Source organism: Ursus americanus, chromosome 9 (genome assembly GCF_024610735.1).
Source record: "Ursus americanus isolate L20-20 chromosome 9, mUrsAme1.1.p, whole genome shotgun sequence".
Taxonomy (NCBI): Eukaryota; Metazoa; Chordata; class Mammalia; order Carnivora; family Ursidae; genus Ursus; species Ursus americanus.
In genome coordinates this window covers 62,992,424-63,006,289 of record NC_142135.1, presented here as the reverse complement: position 1 = coordinate 63,006,289, position 13,866 = coordinate 62,992,424, and the positions used below count along the sequence as shown (strand labels likewise).

Here is a 13,866-nt window from a genome sequence, read left to right as displayed (position 1 = left end):
TTGTATTTTTCCATTTATCAGCTGTTTCCACTTTTTGGCTATGAATATTCGAGTATACGTTTTCGTGTGAACGTATGTTTTAAATCCTCTCATTATCTATGTATATTAGCTAATGTGTGGCATGGACTTGTTGGATCATATAGTATAACTCCACCTCTGAGGTAGTTCCAGATTGTTTTCCAAACTGATTACACCATTTTTCATTCCCAGCAGGAGAGTTTTCAGTAAATTAAAAACCAAAACAAAAAAACCAAACCAAAACAAAAAAAACCATGGGCACCCTTGGCCTGTGAAAACAACAAAAAGCAACGGTTTGTATCTGTCTTTCTCCCTCAACTTTGCCTTACGGGGGTGCAACAGTGTTTTAATTAAAGAGGGTGGAGGAAGGGTCTGGGTCCCCACCCTGATGAGAGGTGGGGGCGGGGTCCCGGCAGCCCCCGCGCCACCAACGTCCGCGAGGTGCGCGCAGGCGTCCTAGGGTCTCGCTGGGTGTTCGTCTCAAGGGAGCGTTCGCCTGGCGGGGCTCGGTGGGTGAAGATTGAGTGTTATGCGCTATTGGGTCGGGGCTCCTGGTAGCAGAGGCTGCGGATGCGGTGGGAGAAGGCCTGGATCCCAGGGTGTGAGGTCAGATTGCTTTTATCCGCTTCGTCTGTGAGGTGTTTTTTGCTGACGCGACAGGGCGGGGAGACGCGACTCACGCCTGTTACAAGTGACCAACACTTGAGTTCTTCAGAGTACGGGAACACTTGTAGAATTTTATCCCCGTTCTCTTATTTAATGCTTTTCCACAGGCTTCCATGTCGTTTCTCCACTTTCCCCTTTCAGAAGTGAATCTACTCCCAAGACCTCTGCTTTACACAGGGACGCTGGAGCTTTATCTCTTGCCTTTTTTTTTAAAGCTGCTGGACTCCAGGCGGTGATTTACGTGGCCCTAGTGCTTATGCATATCTGGGTGTCCTCCCAAGAGCCTGTCAGGGTTATGGTAACTCAAATGAACTTTACACCATTTTCCTTCTCTTCTCCGGGGTTCCATATTTCCATTAGAGCAGCATCATCCACCCGCACCCATCCTGAAAACACTCACAGGCTGGCTACCATGTCCAGCATGAAATCTCTCAAAGTCTAGAATCCATCTCCTCTACTTCATTTCATTCCTAATGCCCTGGATTGGGCCATACATCTTTTAGGACTATTTCAGTAGCTAGAAACTGATTATTAACTTTTTCCCTATCCAACCCATCATTCACACTGGCAACAGGCATTGAATACCAACATAAAAATCTGACCATATTCTTCCCTGTTAAAAACTTTGATGGCTTCTCTTTGCCTATATAATCGTCATGGACTTCAAACACTTTAATAATCTGATTAGGACTCACCCAACCATTTCATTACCAACAGCCACACTTCATTCAGCCCCGGGAACCTTACGCTCAAATGAAGCACAGATGTAATGTCCCGAACACAACATACACTTTAAGATCATTGTACCTAAGACCACTGAGAAACTCTGAACTTTCCCCCCTGTATAATAGCAAAAAGGACAGTCTCAATTATTTTTATTTGGAAAGTAGCTGAAATGCTGAGTAGTAAGGACATGGATTCAATAGTATAGGTCTGAAAATTGGGGTAACAAGGGGTTACCCTTATCTTTGGAAAAATCCCCCTGTCTTTACATCTCCTCCAATTATTGAATCTTTATCAAATACCACCTTTGAACCAGAATTCATTGCTTTTTCTCAATGACCCATTGTATTAAGTCAAAATGTCCTAAAACAATAGAAAATATTATGACCCCAACACAAGGATGAAGTCATTTGGTGAACTATTTAATATATCTTGTTCCTTTTGTGTGCCTTAGTACATTAATAAATAGCAAGTAAATTTTACATTTTTTTACGTATCTCTTATCCCTCACTGTATTCTTTGTGAACAGTAGTATTTTACTCATCTTTGTTTCCCCAGTGTCTAGGACAGTCTGGTATCCAATAAGTAGTAAATGCCCAATAAATATTTGATAATGAATGTGATGGTCATTATTTCTGACTTCTCTAAATTGGCAACTCCTTGAAGAAAGGATCTAATCTTAATCATTTTATCCCTAACACCTAATACAATTATTGGTATATATTGTTTCCAATTACTGTTTGCTGTCTTTAAATGAATTTTACATAATCCATTCTCATTACCAAGGGTTAATGTTTCATGTTGGTCACTAAGAGAAGATTTAAAGCCAAAAGAGGCCTTATCATCTAATACAACTCCTTCATTTTCTACAGATGAAGATCCTGAACCAAGAGAGGTCAGGTGATTGCCCCATAGCAACTAGGAAATGCTGGGTCTAGAACTAAGTTCTCGGATTTTTTAGGTTAACTACACTTTACTTAGATTTTTTGAAACAACTTTTACCACTTCCATTTTTTTAAGCAACCCCTGCAGGGGGACCTCATCATCTAATATTTATTTCAACAAACATTTTTTGGGAACACTTACTCTGTCATAAACAGTTGAGGGTCCTGTTCCTAAATTTGCAGTCTTGTGGAAAATCTGATGACCTACTGTTGATAAAAAATGTTATTTGGCAAAAAACACAAAGTTTTGTTTCCTTTTGGGTAGGAATTTTTTTAAGTTGGAGATTTTACCTCATTTCGTTCCATTCTCAATTTTAAGTTGAACAGTTTGTAAGGTTTTATGAGAGACCGTGAAGTGTAAATTCTAATTTATTTTATTTCTAGGTATTCTCATCTTTTCTGTGCATTTCACCAACTGTAGTCTTTACCAATAACTGTGGTTTAATCAGTTAGTAATAGAGAAGAATCATTAACTAGGAGAAAATGTCAAATCTAAAAATGAAAGAGGCAGCCCTTATCTATCTTGACAGAAGTGGAGGCCTCCAAAAGTTTATAGATGATTGCAAGTACTACAATGGTATGTTCAGCAAAGGTGACTTTATATTTTAGAAACTTTACAATAAATACCTACATGTAACTATCCTCATTTTTATATTTGTGTATTTTTACAGATTCAAAACAAAGTTATGCTGTCTATCGATTCAATATTTTAATAAATCCCTCTGATATTGTTGAATTGGATGCTGAACTTGGAAATCACATTTTACATGAGCCTTTAAAAGCTGCTCAAGTTTTTCAATCAGTAAGTTAAAGAAAGAAATAATTTTATGCCATGTGGAATTTTTGGTAACTTTGTTTGTTTGAAATCACAGGTCTGTTTTACTGCTGTTAAGACTCTGTCATTAATTGGACAATTACAGACTGAAACTCAAGTAAGTTTTAGTTAAATTTAACAAAGAAAACTAAGGTGAAAAACTTTGAAGATTACTTGTAAATAAATATTTTTATATTCATATTTTTGTTGATTAAAAAAGATACAATGTTACATTTTTTTCAGTTTGATAGAATACCTTAAATACATATCTTTACTTCCTGTGTTATCACTTATAACATTGAACATTTTTATAATAAGACATTCCAAACCAACCCCAAAATAAAGAGAATAATACAGTGAACCTCCATATGTCTATCATTCAGATTTAATAGTTTACAATATTTGCCATACCTGCATCATCCATTTTTTACCAAAATATTTTAAGGCAAATCCCAGACATTGTAATATCACCGCTACATCCTTTAGTATCAACCTCTAAAAGTTATGGACATTTCTCTTATATAACCACAATGCCATTATGACCCATTACAAAATAATAATTTTTGGTATCATCTAATATCCAGTCCATTTTTAAATGTACCCATTTAGGCTCTCAAGAGTGTCTCACAATTGATTTGTCCAAATCAGGATCAAGACAAGGTCTATACATTATAATTGGTTGTTGTATCTCATTAAACCTCTTTTATTCTAGAGCAATTTCCTTCCTCTTGCTTTTTATACCACTGAGTTTTCGAAGAAACTAGTTAATTGTCCTGTACGACGTTTCATAATCTAGATTTGTCTGATTATGTTCTTATGGTATTTAACTTATTCTTCCATACCCCATATTTCTGGGAAATAGAAATTGGCTCTAAAAACTTGCTTAAATTCAGATTCAACTCATTTTGACAAGAATACTTCATACTTATTGTCATGTATTTCATATTGCACTACATTAGGAGAAATACACAGTTTTCCACTTTAGTGATGCCACATTGATCAGTGGGTTCGGGTAATGTCAGTCTGATCTCTTCAATATACACTCTCCATCAACTAATAGTTTTTTGCAGCCACTGATGACCGTTACCTAGAATCCATTATTTCATTAGAAGTTGTAAAATTGTGATTTTTCTAATTTCAGCAACCTTTCTGAATTTATTAGCTGAAATTATTCTATAACAGAAATTTTCTGTCATCAACTATTTGGTTACCCTGAAATACAATTTGTACCTGAAAGGCAGAATAAATGGTGGGTTTTTTCCATTCATTAATTTTCAGAGAATAATGAGTTGAAATCTAGGAGCCTCCAATGATGACCAATAATTTTTATGGTTTTGTTTTTCCTTTTTTTTTTTATTATGAGGAACTCATGAATTTAAAAACATATCCGATATATTTCAATGAATCTGTCATTCTTTTTGGTGTATATTGTTGTACCTTTTGTCCATTGGGAGTCCCTTAAAGTTTGTGTTTATGTCCTTTTGACACATCCCATGTTTTAGTTTTTTGTAGCTCCCTTGGTTTCTGGCACAAAGAGGTAGACAAAGTCCGTCTGGTATATTTTTTGCCCCACACCTGCCGTCAGCCATTTCCCTTAAGCAGCCTTGTTTCCTTTTGGTGAGAAATTATACTTAAGAGATCACAATCTGGGCACTGGAAGGGTTCATTGCTATTGGATTCTCATTGTTTTGTAAGTCTTTTCAGTGGATATAGCCAGGAAATTGTGGTTTTAAGGAAAAATTACGAGTTCATAACAATATTTTCAATTAAAATGTGAGATTTAAGGGTTTGCATCTTTAATTTTATATTTAAATCTTTTTTCTTATGCTTAAATTTTGACTCCTGATAACACTAACAAATTATTTACTTGATTTACTCCACAAATACACTTAGTATAGTGTAATGCAAGTCCCATTGGATCTACAATTTTTATTAATACTATTTTTACATTCTTATTAGATTAATATAGTGCTGAAGTTAACACATTTGCCTCCTCTGCGAAGTTATAGTCTTGATCTTTGTGAGTTTCCCCTTGATTATGCATCTCAAAGATTTTATATGATGCAAGGAATTGTGATTGCAATGACAACTGTAACCAAGTATACACAAGGCGCAAGATTTCTTTGTTCAGATGAAGCATGCCCTCTTTCAAAAGGTAGATATAAAAATGTAAAATCAAAACATCAAGCAATTTATTGTTTAATCCTAAATTGTGTTTACCATTAGTTGTGAAACATTCATAGAGTAGAAAGAATGGAATAAAACTTGGTGTTTCATGTTTACAAGTTTACTTTGCATAATCCTGAGGTGCATTCTTTTCTTTCCTTTCTCTCTCCCACAATGTAACAAGTGCTCTTGGATTGCTGAAGTATTTGTTCTCGTACATTGTTTCATGACTGTTCATGCTGTTTCCTCTCCCTGTAATGTCCTCTCTCAAACCTTTAGCTTAACTTCAGTACAGTCCTTCTCAGGACATCTTTTCCATTCATCCCTGCTTCTCATTGGGTTGGATGTCATTCCTCTCTTCTCTGTGAACACTCTAAATGAATACCACATATTGAAATTCTCTGTTTCTTATTGCTGCCTTTTGAAACTGTGTTTAAGTATCCATATCACCAGTGCCTTAGCATAGTGCCTGGCAAGAAATAGCCATGCAATAAATGTTAATTGAACTGCTCTGAAACCACGTGCAAAACTGAATTAATTATACTTTGAACTAGAATAATTTTAAAGGATTGAAAATGGATAGCTAAATCCAAAAACAAATTTAGCTTGCTGTTTTTCTTTCAGGATTTCAGTATATAAGAGTGCATGTGCCTGGTGCTACAGAATCTGCAACAGTAAGAAATGACTTTTTGTGTGATCTGTGTTCATCTTCACTTCAAGAAGACAGAAAATTTAGAGTACTTGGTGGTAAAAATGCATTTATATTTTGGAATTACAAATTTTAAAATACTATTTGATATCTTAATGTGGAAATTAAATTGAACGTATTTTCAAATAACTAATTCATTTTTGCTATTTGCCTTAAGATAAACAGATCGTTGAAATAATCACAGCAAAGGCATTTCATGCTTTTCAAGGATATTCTAACAACCAGCCATTTAGGTTTCAATCTCTTACAATTTTTCTAAGAGGTAAGTAAGTTTTGTGTGAACTTAAAGCAAATAACTGTAAAAAATATGTAATTGACTTGTTTATAGCTATGTATTATAAATGGTACTTCTGTAATTTAAGAATCATAGGTCTTGTTTTGAGTGTTTTCAAGAGTCATATTTAGCTAATGTATCAGTTATTCATTGAGTCACACATTATTCACTTAAAAAGATATTAGCACCTGCTATGTCCCAAGCACTGTGGTGAGTTTCAGGGACACAGTTTTTTATGGTAATGATCTCCCATCATTTTAGGTTGTGCCTTATGTAAACATTGGGGTTAGTTAATTTATTTTTTAAAGATTTATTTATTTATTTGAGAGAGAGAGTTTGCGAGCAGGGGCAGAGGGGAAGCTGACTCCCCACTGAGCGAGGAGACTGATACGGAGCTCAGTCTCCCTGACCAGGAGGTCATGACCTGAGTGGAAACCAGGAGTCAGCCACCTAACCAACTGAACCATTAGGGCACCCCTGGGGTTATTTTATAATGTAAACTTCATGAAGGTAAGGACTTGGTTTTTTTACTGCACATAGTAAAACCTCAATAAATATTTGTTTAAAAAATGAATGAGGTGTGACATACGATTAACTGTTGAGAACTGCATGAGTAAAGACCTGGGAGTACACAGAGTCTTCCACAGAGAAAATCATTATCGGTATTAATCACCCAGGGAAGGGTGAGTCTTCATTGAAAAGCCAGAACTGTAAAAATGAGGGTGGGGCTCAGCCTCTTTTCTTGGGCTGAAATTGGAGGATTTAAACTGTTTGGAAAGAGAGAACTTGGATGTCAACCATGTAGAGGAAACTCAAGAGTTAAGGAAGTAGAAATTTAAACAAGAACTGTTTCCACCATGGCCTGACAAGGATGAGGCAGGCATGTAAGCACAGATGATAATAGGTCATTTTTATATAGCAGTTACTGTGTGCCAGGCACTCTTACATATATTAACTCATTTAGTCGCAACCCCATCAGTTTAGTTCTATTGTTATCTCAGTTTTACAGTTTGGAAACTGAGGCACAGAGAAATAACTTGTCCAAAGTCACATAGCCAGTATGTGGCACAGCCATGATTCAAATTCAGGCCGTCCAGCCTCAGAGACTTAATTCTATTATATACTACCTATCATACAATATAGAAATATAAGTGGCTATCCAACTTATAGTTTGGTAGAAAACCCTTTCTTCAAATAAACTCTTACATAGAACCTAAATGAATTTTTAAAGATTAAATTAATAAAAAAACAGGCCTTTTGGGATTGACATTAGAAGAGATAACCAGGCTTCCCTGCCTCCTTACCTTTTTCTTGACCTTTCCTTGACCTCAGGATACATACATCTACCAAACTCTATGGTTCCATGGAACAGTTGAAAAACTATTTGCTTTTATTTTACCCTCATAATTCATTTTGTATCCTTCAGTTAGTTGTTTTTTGTTGTTATTGTTTGTTTGATTGATTGGTTGGTTTGTAGTTTTTTATTTTCTCAATTCTCAAGCCTGATTCTTCCCTTCCAGTCTACAGGGTACACCAATATGCTCTGTGGAGCCAAAAAAAATAAAAATAAAAATAAAAAAATAATAAATAAAATTAAAATTTAAAAAAAAAAAAGGAGGGACACCTGGGTGGCTCAGCCGGTTAAGTATCTGCCTTCGGCTGAGGTCATGATCCCAGGGTCTGGGATGGAGTTCTGCATCGGACTCCTTGCTCAGTGAGGAGCCTGCTTCTCCCTCTGTCTGTCGCTGTCCTTGCTTTTGCATGCTCTCTCTCTGACAAAGAAATAAATAAAATCTTAAAAAAAAAAAAAGGGAGAGAAGTAAGAGCGAGAGAGAAGAAAAAAATGATGGAGAAGATCACATTTTGATCTTCTTCATGGGGAGATGCTAATCCTGTTCCTCCTTTTAAGCCTTTCTTTCATAGCTTTATAACCAACCAACTTCTGTGTAATGAAGGATCAAGATTTTTAGTGTATGTTTTTAAAATAAATTTTGAGGGATGCCTGGGTGGCTTAGTTGGTTAGGCATCTGACTCTTGATTTCAGCTCAGGTCTTGATCTTGGGGTCATGGGCTCAAGACCCGCATTGGGCTCCATCCTAGGCATGGAGTCTACTTAAAACAATCAATTAACCAGTTTTGAATTTGTGCAAAAGCTTTGCCCAATCTGTAGATGTGAGAAGGGAAACCCAGCATAGTGCAAGAAGGTAGACTTTGGAGATAGCCAGATCTAGATGTGAATTTCAGTTCTGCTATGTACTGTTTAGTCTCGTACAATTTACTTAACCTCTCAGTTTCTTCATGTACAAAGCAGGAATAACAATATTGAACAGTTTTCAGTTAGATGATATATGTAAAAATACCTTGCCTATATTGTAGGTAGTGAATAATATCATTTAAAATTATTTTCTTCTCAAATTATTATTTATAAGGTCATTTTTATTAACATTTTTTATCATTTAATGCAAAGATGTTTCACCTTAAATAGAATGATCCTGTTTTTCCTTTAATTGTATTAGAGGAGACTGTCTTGTTGCTGTGTCTAGTGCTTCTTGAAATTAATTTATCGTTGCCTATAAATATAAGAATTTATCAGAAATAAAATTGCCTCAATTTACATTATTGGTGTTACTCTATGTAGGTATTATACTAAACAAAAGTAAATGCTTTACAGCTAACTCAACTACTAAATTGTTACTAGTTCTAATCTTTGAACCATAGGATCATGTACAAGTTTCATTTAGTGAATACGTATTTTCTTTTGTGTTAATTCATCTTAGATGAATCAGTGAGTAAAATGAATATAGGAAATGAGTATAAAATTATTGGAATTCCAACCTGTGTAAAAACTTCACAAACTGCCGTCTGTATAGAGGCAAACAGTATCATTTCTTGCAATCCAAAAGGTAAGGCAATTGTTAGTATTGTATATTAACAATATTTAAATTGAAGTCCATGTTTTCAGGAAATAAGTATTTGCTCAGGTAATAAGTATTGTTGGGCACTCTTCTAAGCACTAGGTATATAGTTACAGTCAGGACAATCAAGGTTCCTACTTTTAAATTATATGGTAGTCAGTGAACCTGTAAACTAATCAACAAGACAATTTCAGATAATAAATGCTATGAAAGAAATAAAATGTGGTAATGTAGAACCTTGCCCACAGGAAGGACTTCTATTTTGCCTAAACTTTATCTTGATTTTTTCATAATTAGCCATGAGAAAATTGTGTCCAGATGCCAAAAGTTAGAGATTCATCAAAAGGTTTTTCTACCCAACCTTTTGTTTTCTAACTAAAGCAATGTTAAGTAGCTTGTGGTCTGAGAAAAAGAACCCAATACAATAGCTTCCTTTCCCTCATCCGAGTTCTGAACCAATCAAGAAATGACAAAAGAGAAAGGCAGATGGGGGCCAAAATATACCTTTGTTACTGGTAATTTCCTTTATCAACTCAAACATAAATAAGCATTAAGTAAAAGTAGAGAGCAGACCTACTCTTAACTTGGCACACAAATAATTAAAGTTGGAAGGATTAGTAAAATCTTGAATAGAGTTAGATTTTTTTTGGAATCACTAGATAACCATCTGCAATAATAGAGGCCCAAGCTGAATTTAAATGCAAGTAGATTTTAGATACCTCTGCTTGTCTTGAAGTGAAAAGCTTCTTAAAATAATAGATATTTTAATGATATTTTAAATATTTTTTGCTGTGAAGTGTTTCCAGATTTATTGATTTGGTAGCAGGACATGACTTATATGTAGGTGAAAAAGTGTGCTTTCTCATGCTTCTCCCTTGGTCCATGGGCATGGATGAATAGAAGAAATCATTGCTCTATGATGGCAGCCCAAGAGAAAGGAGAAAGAGACTGGGTTATGCATGCAGAGCTATTCCTCCCAATGATCAGTTGGATTAAATCACTCATTTCTTTGAGGAGCTGAATAGAGTGAGGGAGTGGAGAAGATCTAGAGTGTTACAGTATAGTACAATACAGTGCTTTCAAAGTAGTAGAGAGTAAATCTTCCCTTTACCAGCATCATTCAAATATTTCCCATTCTGCTGTTTAGCCCTCACTAAAGGTCGTATTATTTTAAACATAGAAATATAGAAGCAAACACTGCAATACAGGAGTTCCCTGATCTGGCTTTTTTCATATAGGTCTTAAAAGGAAGAGAATGAGGGATTTGCTTGCCCCCCACAGCCAGTCTATGTGGACACATGGGGTAACTGCTTCCTTTTATTATATTCCCTGGGATAAAATTGAGAGACCAGAGTGACCTCTAATCATAATTCAAGATAATACAATATCATATCATATAATATAATATAAATAGTTTAATATTATAAGAATTTGAATATGGCATTACTAGAAGAACTACAGTTTGATAATATTTTAGATAAATGGAATTAGAGATCTATAATGTAATTTTCTTGTTTTAAAACCCTTTTTAATATATGTGTTAATATTTACTTTCAGTTCCCTCAGGAATTAGCGACAATTTCAGATATCTTCTCTCTTTGACTTCCAGCTCATGCTGGAAATTTACAGCAATACTTGCCAATATCTTTGCATCACAAATTGTTCCTCCTGGGACTTACAATTTGCTCAAGCTCTGTTTGCTGATGAGTCTAGTACAGACAAGTGACCGTAACAAGGAACTGAAAGATTGCCTGGATATTTTAATTATAACAAGTGATACTCTGCTTGTAGACAGGTAAAATATGTGGTATGAATGTTTTCAAATTATAAATTGGTCACAGATTTGCATAAATCCTTTCCATAAACATTATTACAAGAAAAATATTTAGAATTCATCTGGGTAGTATAAATATTTAAATAAACTTTTATTAATGAAGTTCAAAACTTTGAAAACAGGAATTGATAAATTGGATATTTGCTTTCAATATTTTGAGAATCTAACCACTCAAAATTTCAACCAATTTCCCTACTCAGACCTTTACAAATATATGCATCCTTCACAGGCATCCTTTTCCCTTGTTCCCTAGTTCAGTACTCTGCTTTTGTACTTTGCTTTCATTATAAAATAATCTTCCCCCCAAGAGCCAACAAGCCATTGTCTTATTTTTCTCCAAGATTCCGTTCAAATAATACTGATGCACTGTATCCAAATAAGTTTGTGAAAAGTGCCAAAATTACTGTTTTGGGGCTGTCACCCTAACTTTGGAATAAGCTTCTACTCAGCATTTTGGGGCTCCCCACTAGCAAGTACCATTTTTAAAATTACTTAAATGTTCAAAAGCTAGGGATAAACTTCTTATATTAATACCTTGGATGCATATGTAAAGCAAAAACAAATTTATAGAGTGAATTTAAAATTTTAAAAATGCAAATTTAACTTAATTGGACAGACAATGTTTTGCTAAAATTAAATTAAAATTAAATTGCAATGTAAATGTGGTACTAACTGCTGCAGATTGCACCAATTTAATATTCCACTGGTGAGCATGGGAGTATTTGTTTCCTCACAGCCTTACCAACACTGGGTATTATCAGACTTTTAAATTTAGCCATCTGATGGGTGGAAAATGGTTTTATTTTAATTTGCATTTCTTTAATTAGAAGTAAGTTTTAGCATCATTTAGAGTTTGTTAAACACTTTTATTATTTTTCTATGAACCTCCTTGACTATTGTCCACTTTTCTATTAAGTTGTTTATTTCCAAATGTTTTGTGGTATCTCTTGTAAATTAAGGCCTTTGTCTCTTTTCCTGTTTGTCATTAAACTCTGGCTTTTCCTGTGGTGTTTGGAGTGGTATGAGAGATTTGGGAGGATTGTTTTGTTAGTTAAAATTTATATATAGTGAAATAATCAGATCTTAAGTATATACTGCAATAAGTTTTGACAAGTGCATACATTGTGATAGCCACCACCACAATAAGATATAGAACATTTCCATCACCTCAGAAAGTTCCTTCACTTAGTTCCTATCTCCATAGGTGATTTCCGTCCCTGCAGGTTAATTTTCCTGTTCTTGAACTTCATAAAAATAGAATCATACAATGCATATAATTTTGGGCCTAGTCTTTTTTACCCTACGTGTTTTGGAGATTGACCCAGTTGTGTATGTCAGTAGTTCATTATTTTTATTGATGAGCAATATTCCATTATATGAATGTACCAAAATTTGTTTATCCGTTCTCCTAGTGATGGACATTGGGTTTTGCATGTTTTGACTATTATAAATGAAGCTGCTGTAAACAGTCCTAAACAGGTCTTTTTGTGGACTTGTGTTTTCATTATCTTGGATAAATACCTAGGAGTAGAATTGCTATGTCATTAGGTAGATATATATTTAACTTTTTAAGAAACTGCCAAACACTTTGCAAGAGTGGTTATACCCTTTTACAGTCCTACCAACAGCATAAGATTCCAATTGTTTCTATCATCACCAACATCTGATGTTGTCAGTCTTTCTCAGTTTAGCCGTTCTGGTGCACGTGAAATGGTATCACATTATGGTTGTAATTTGCATTTCCCTGATGACTACTGATCTGAGCTCTTTTATATGTGTTTATTGGCTGCTCATATATCTTCTTTTATGAAGTGTCAGTTCAAGTTCTTTGCCCACTTTTAAGAGGGGTTGTTCTAGATATATGTCGTTTCTCACATATATGTACCATGAAATTTTTCTTTCAGTCTAAGGCTAGTACTTTTTTTCTTAAAAATGTCTTTGATCAGCAGACTTTTTTGTTTTGATGAAATTAAATTTATTGCTTTTTTTTTTTTTTAAGTTTTGTGTTTTCTCCGTTCTGTTTAAGAAATCTTTGCCTACAGTAAGGTCATAAGATATTCTTTTATATTTTCTCCTAGAAGCATTATAGTTCTAGCTTTTATATTAGGTCTGTTATCCATCATAAGTTAATTTTTGTATATGGTGTGAGGTAGGAGTCAAGGTTAATGTTTTTTCATATGCATTTATAGTTTTTCCTTGCCATTTGTTGAAAAGACTTTCCTTTCCTCATTGAATTATTTTGACACCATTGTTGAAAAATCAGTTGAACTGGGTATAAACTAGGTATAAAATTGAAGTGGGCATAAATCTGTTTGAACTCTTTTCTATTATTTTGACCTATTTGTCCATAATTATGTAATACCATACATTTTTTTTTAAAGATTTTATTTATTTATTCGACAGAGATAGAGACAGCCAGCGAGAGAGGGAACACAAGCAGGGGGAGTGGGAGAGGAAGAAGCAGGCTCATAGCAGAGGAGCCTGATGTGGGGCTCGATCCCATAACGCCAGGATCACGCCCTGAGCCGAAGGCAGACGCTTAACTGCTGTGCCTCCCAGGCGCCCCATACATTTTTTATTATTGTAACTCTATGTTAAGTTTTGAATCAAGTGGTGCAACTTTATTCTTTTTCAAGATTTCAGTATTTTAGGTCCTTTGCATTTTCTTATGAAGTTTAGAATCCTGCATTTTCTTATAAAGTCTAGAATCCATATGTTAATACCAGTCTCTCACCCCCCTCCCAGAAAAGGCCATTAAAGATTTTTCTTGGAACTGCATTTAAATTATAAATCAATTTTAGGG

General features: G+C 34.8%; 1 protein-coding gene across 1 annotated transcript in view; it reads left to right on the top strand.

Annotated features, from left to right (window-relative positions):
* Nucleotides 1–2,746: 2,746 nt before the first annotated feature.
* MCMDC2 (minichromosome maintenance domain containing 2) overlaps nt 2,747–13,866 on the top strand; it is a 29,978-nt gene continuing 18,858 nt past the window's right edge. Inside the window, exons 1-8 of the mRNA XM_045788993.2 lie at nt 2,747–2,928; nt 3,023–3,153; nt 3,224–3,283; nt 5,125–5,320; nt 5,956–6,078; nt 6,198–6,302; nt 9,092–9,217; nt 10,787–11,024. Coding sequence (XP_045644949.1) covers nt 2,835–2,928; nt 3,023–3,153; nt 3,224–3,283; nt 5,125–5,320; nt 5,956–6,078; nt 6,198–6,302; nt 9,092–9,217; nt 10,787–11,024 — 1,073 coding nt within the window. The 5' untranslated portion in view covers nt 2,747–2,834. The remainder of the gene's footprint in view (nt 2,929–3,022; nt 3,154–3,223; nt 3,284–5,124; nt 5,321–5,955; nt 6,079–6,197; nt 6,303–9,091; nt 9,218–10,786; nt 11,025–13,866) is intronic.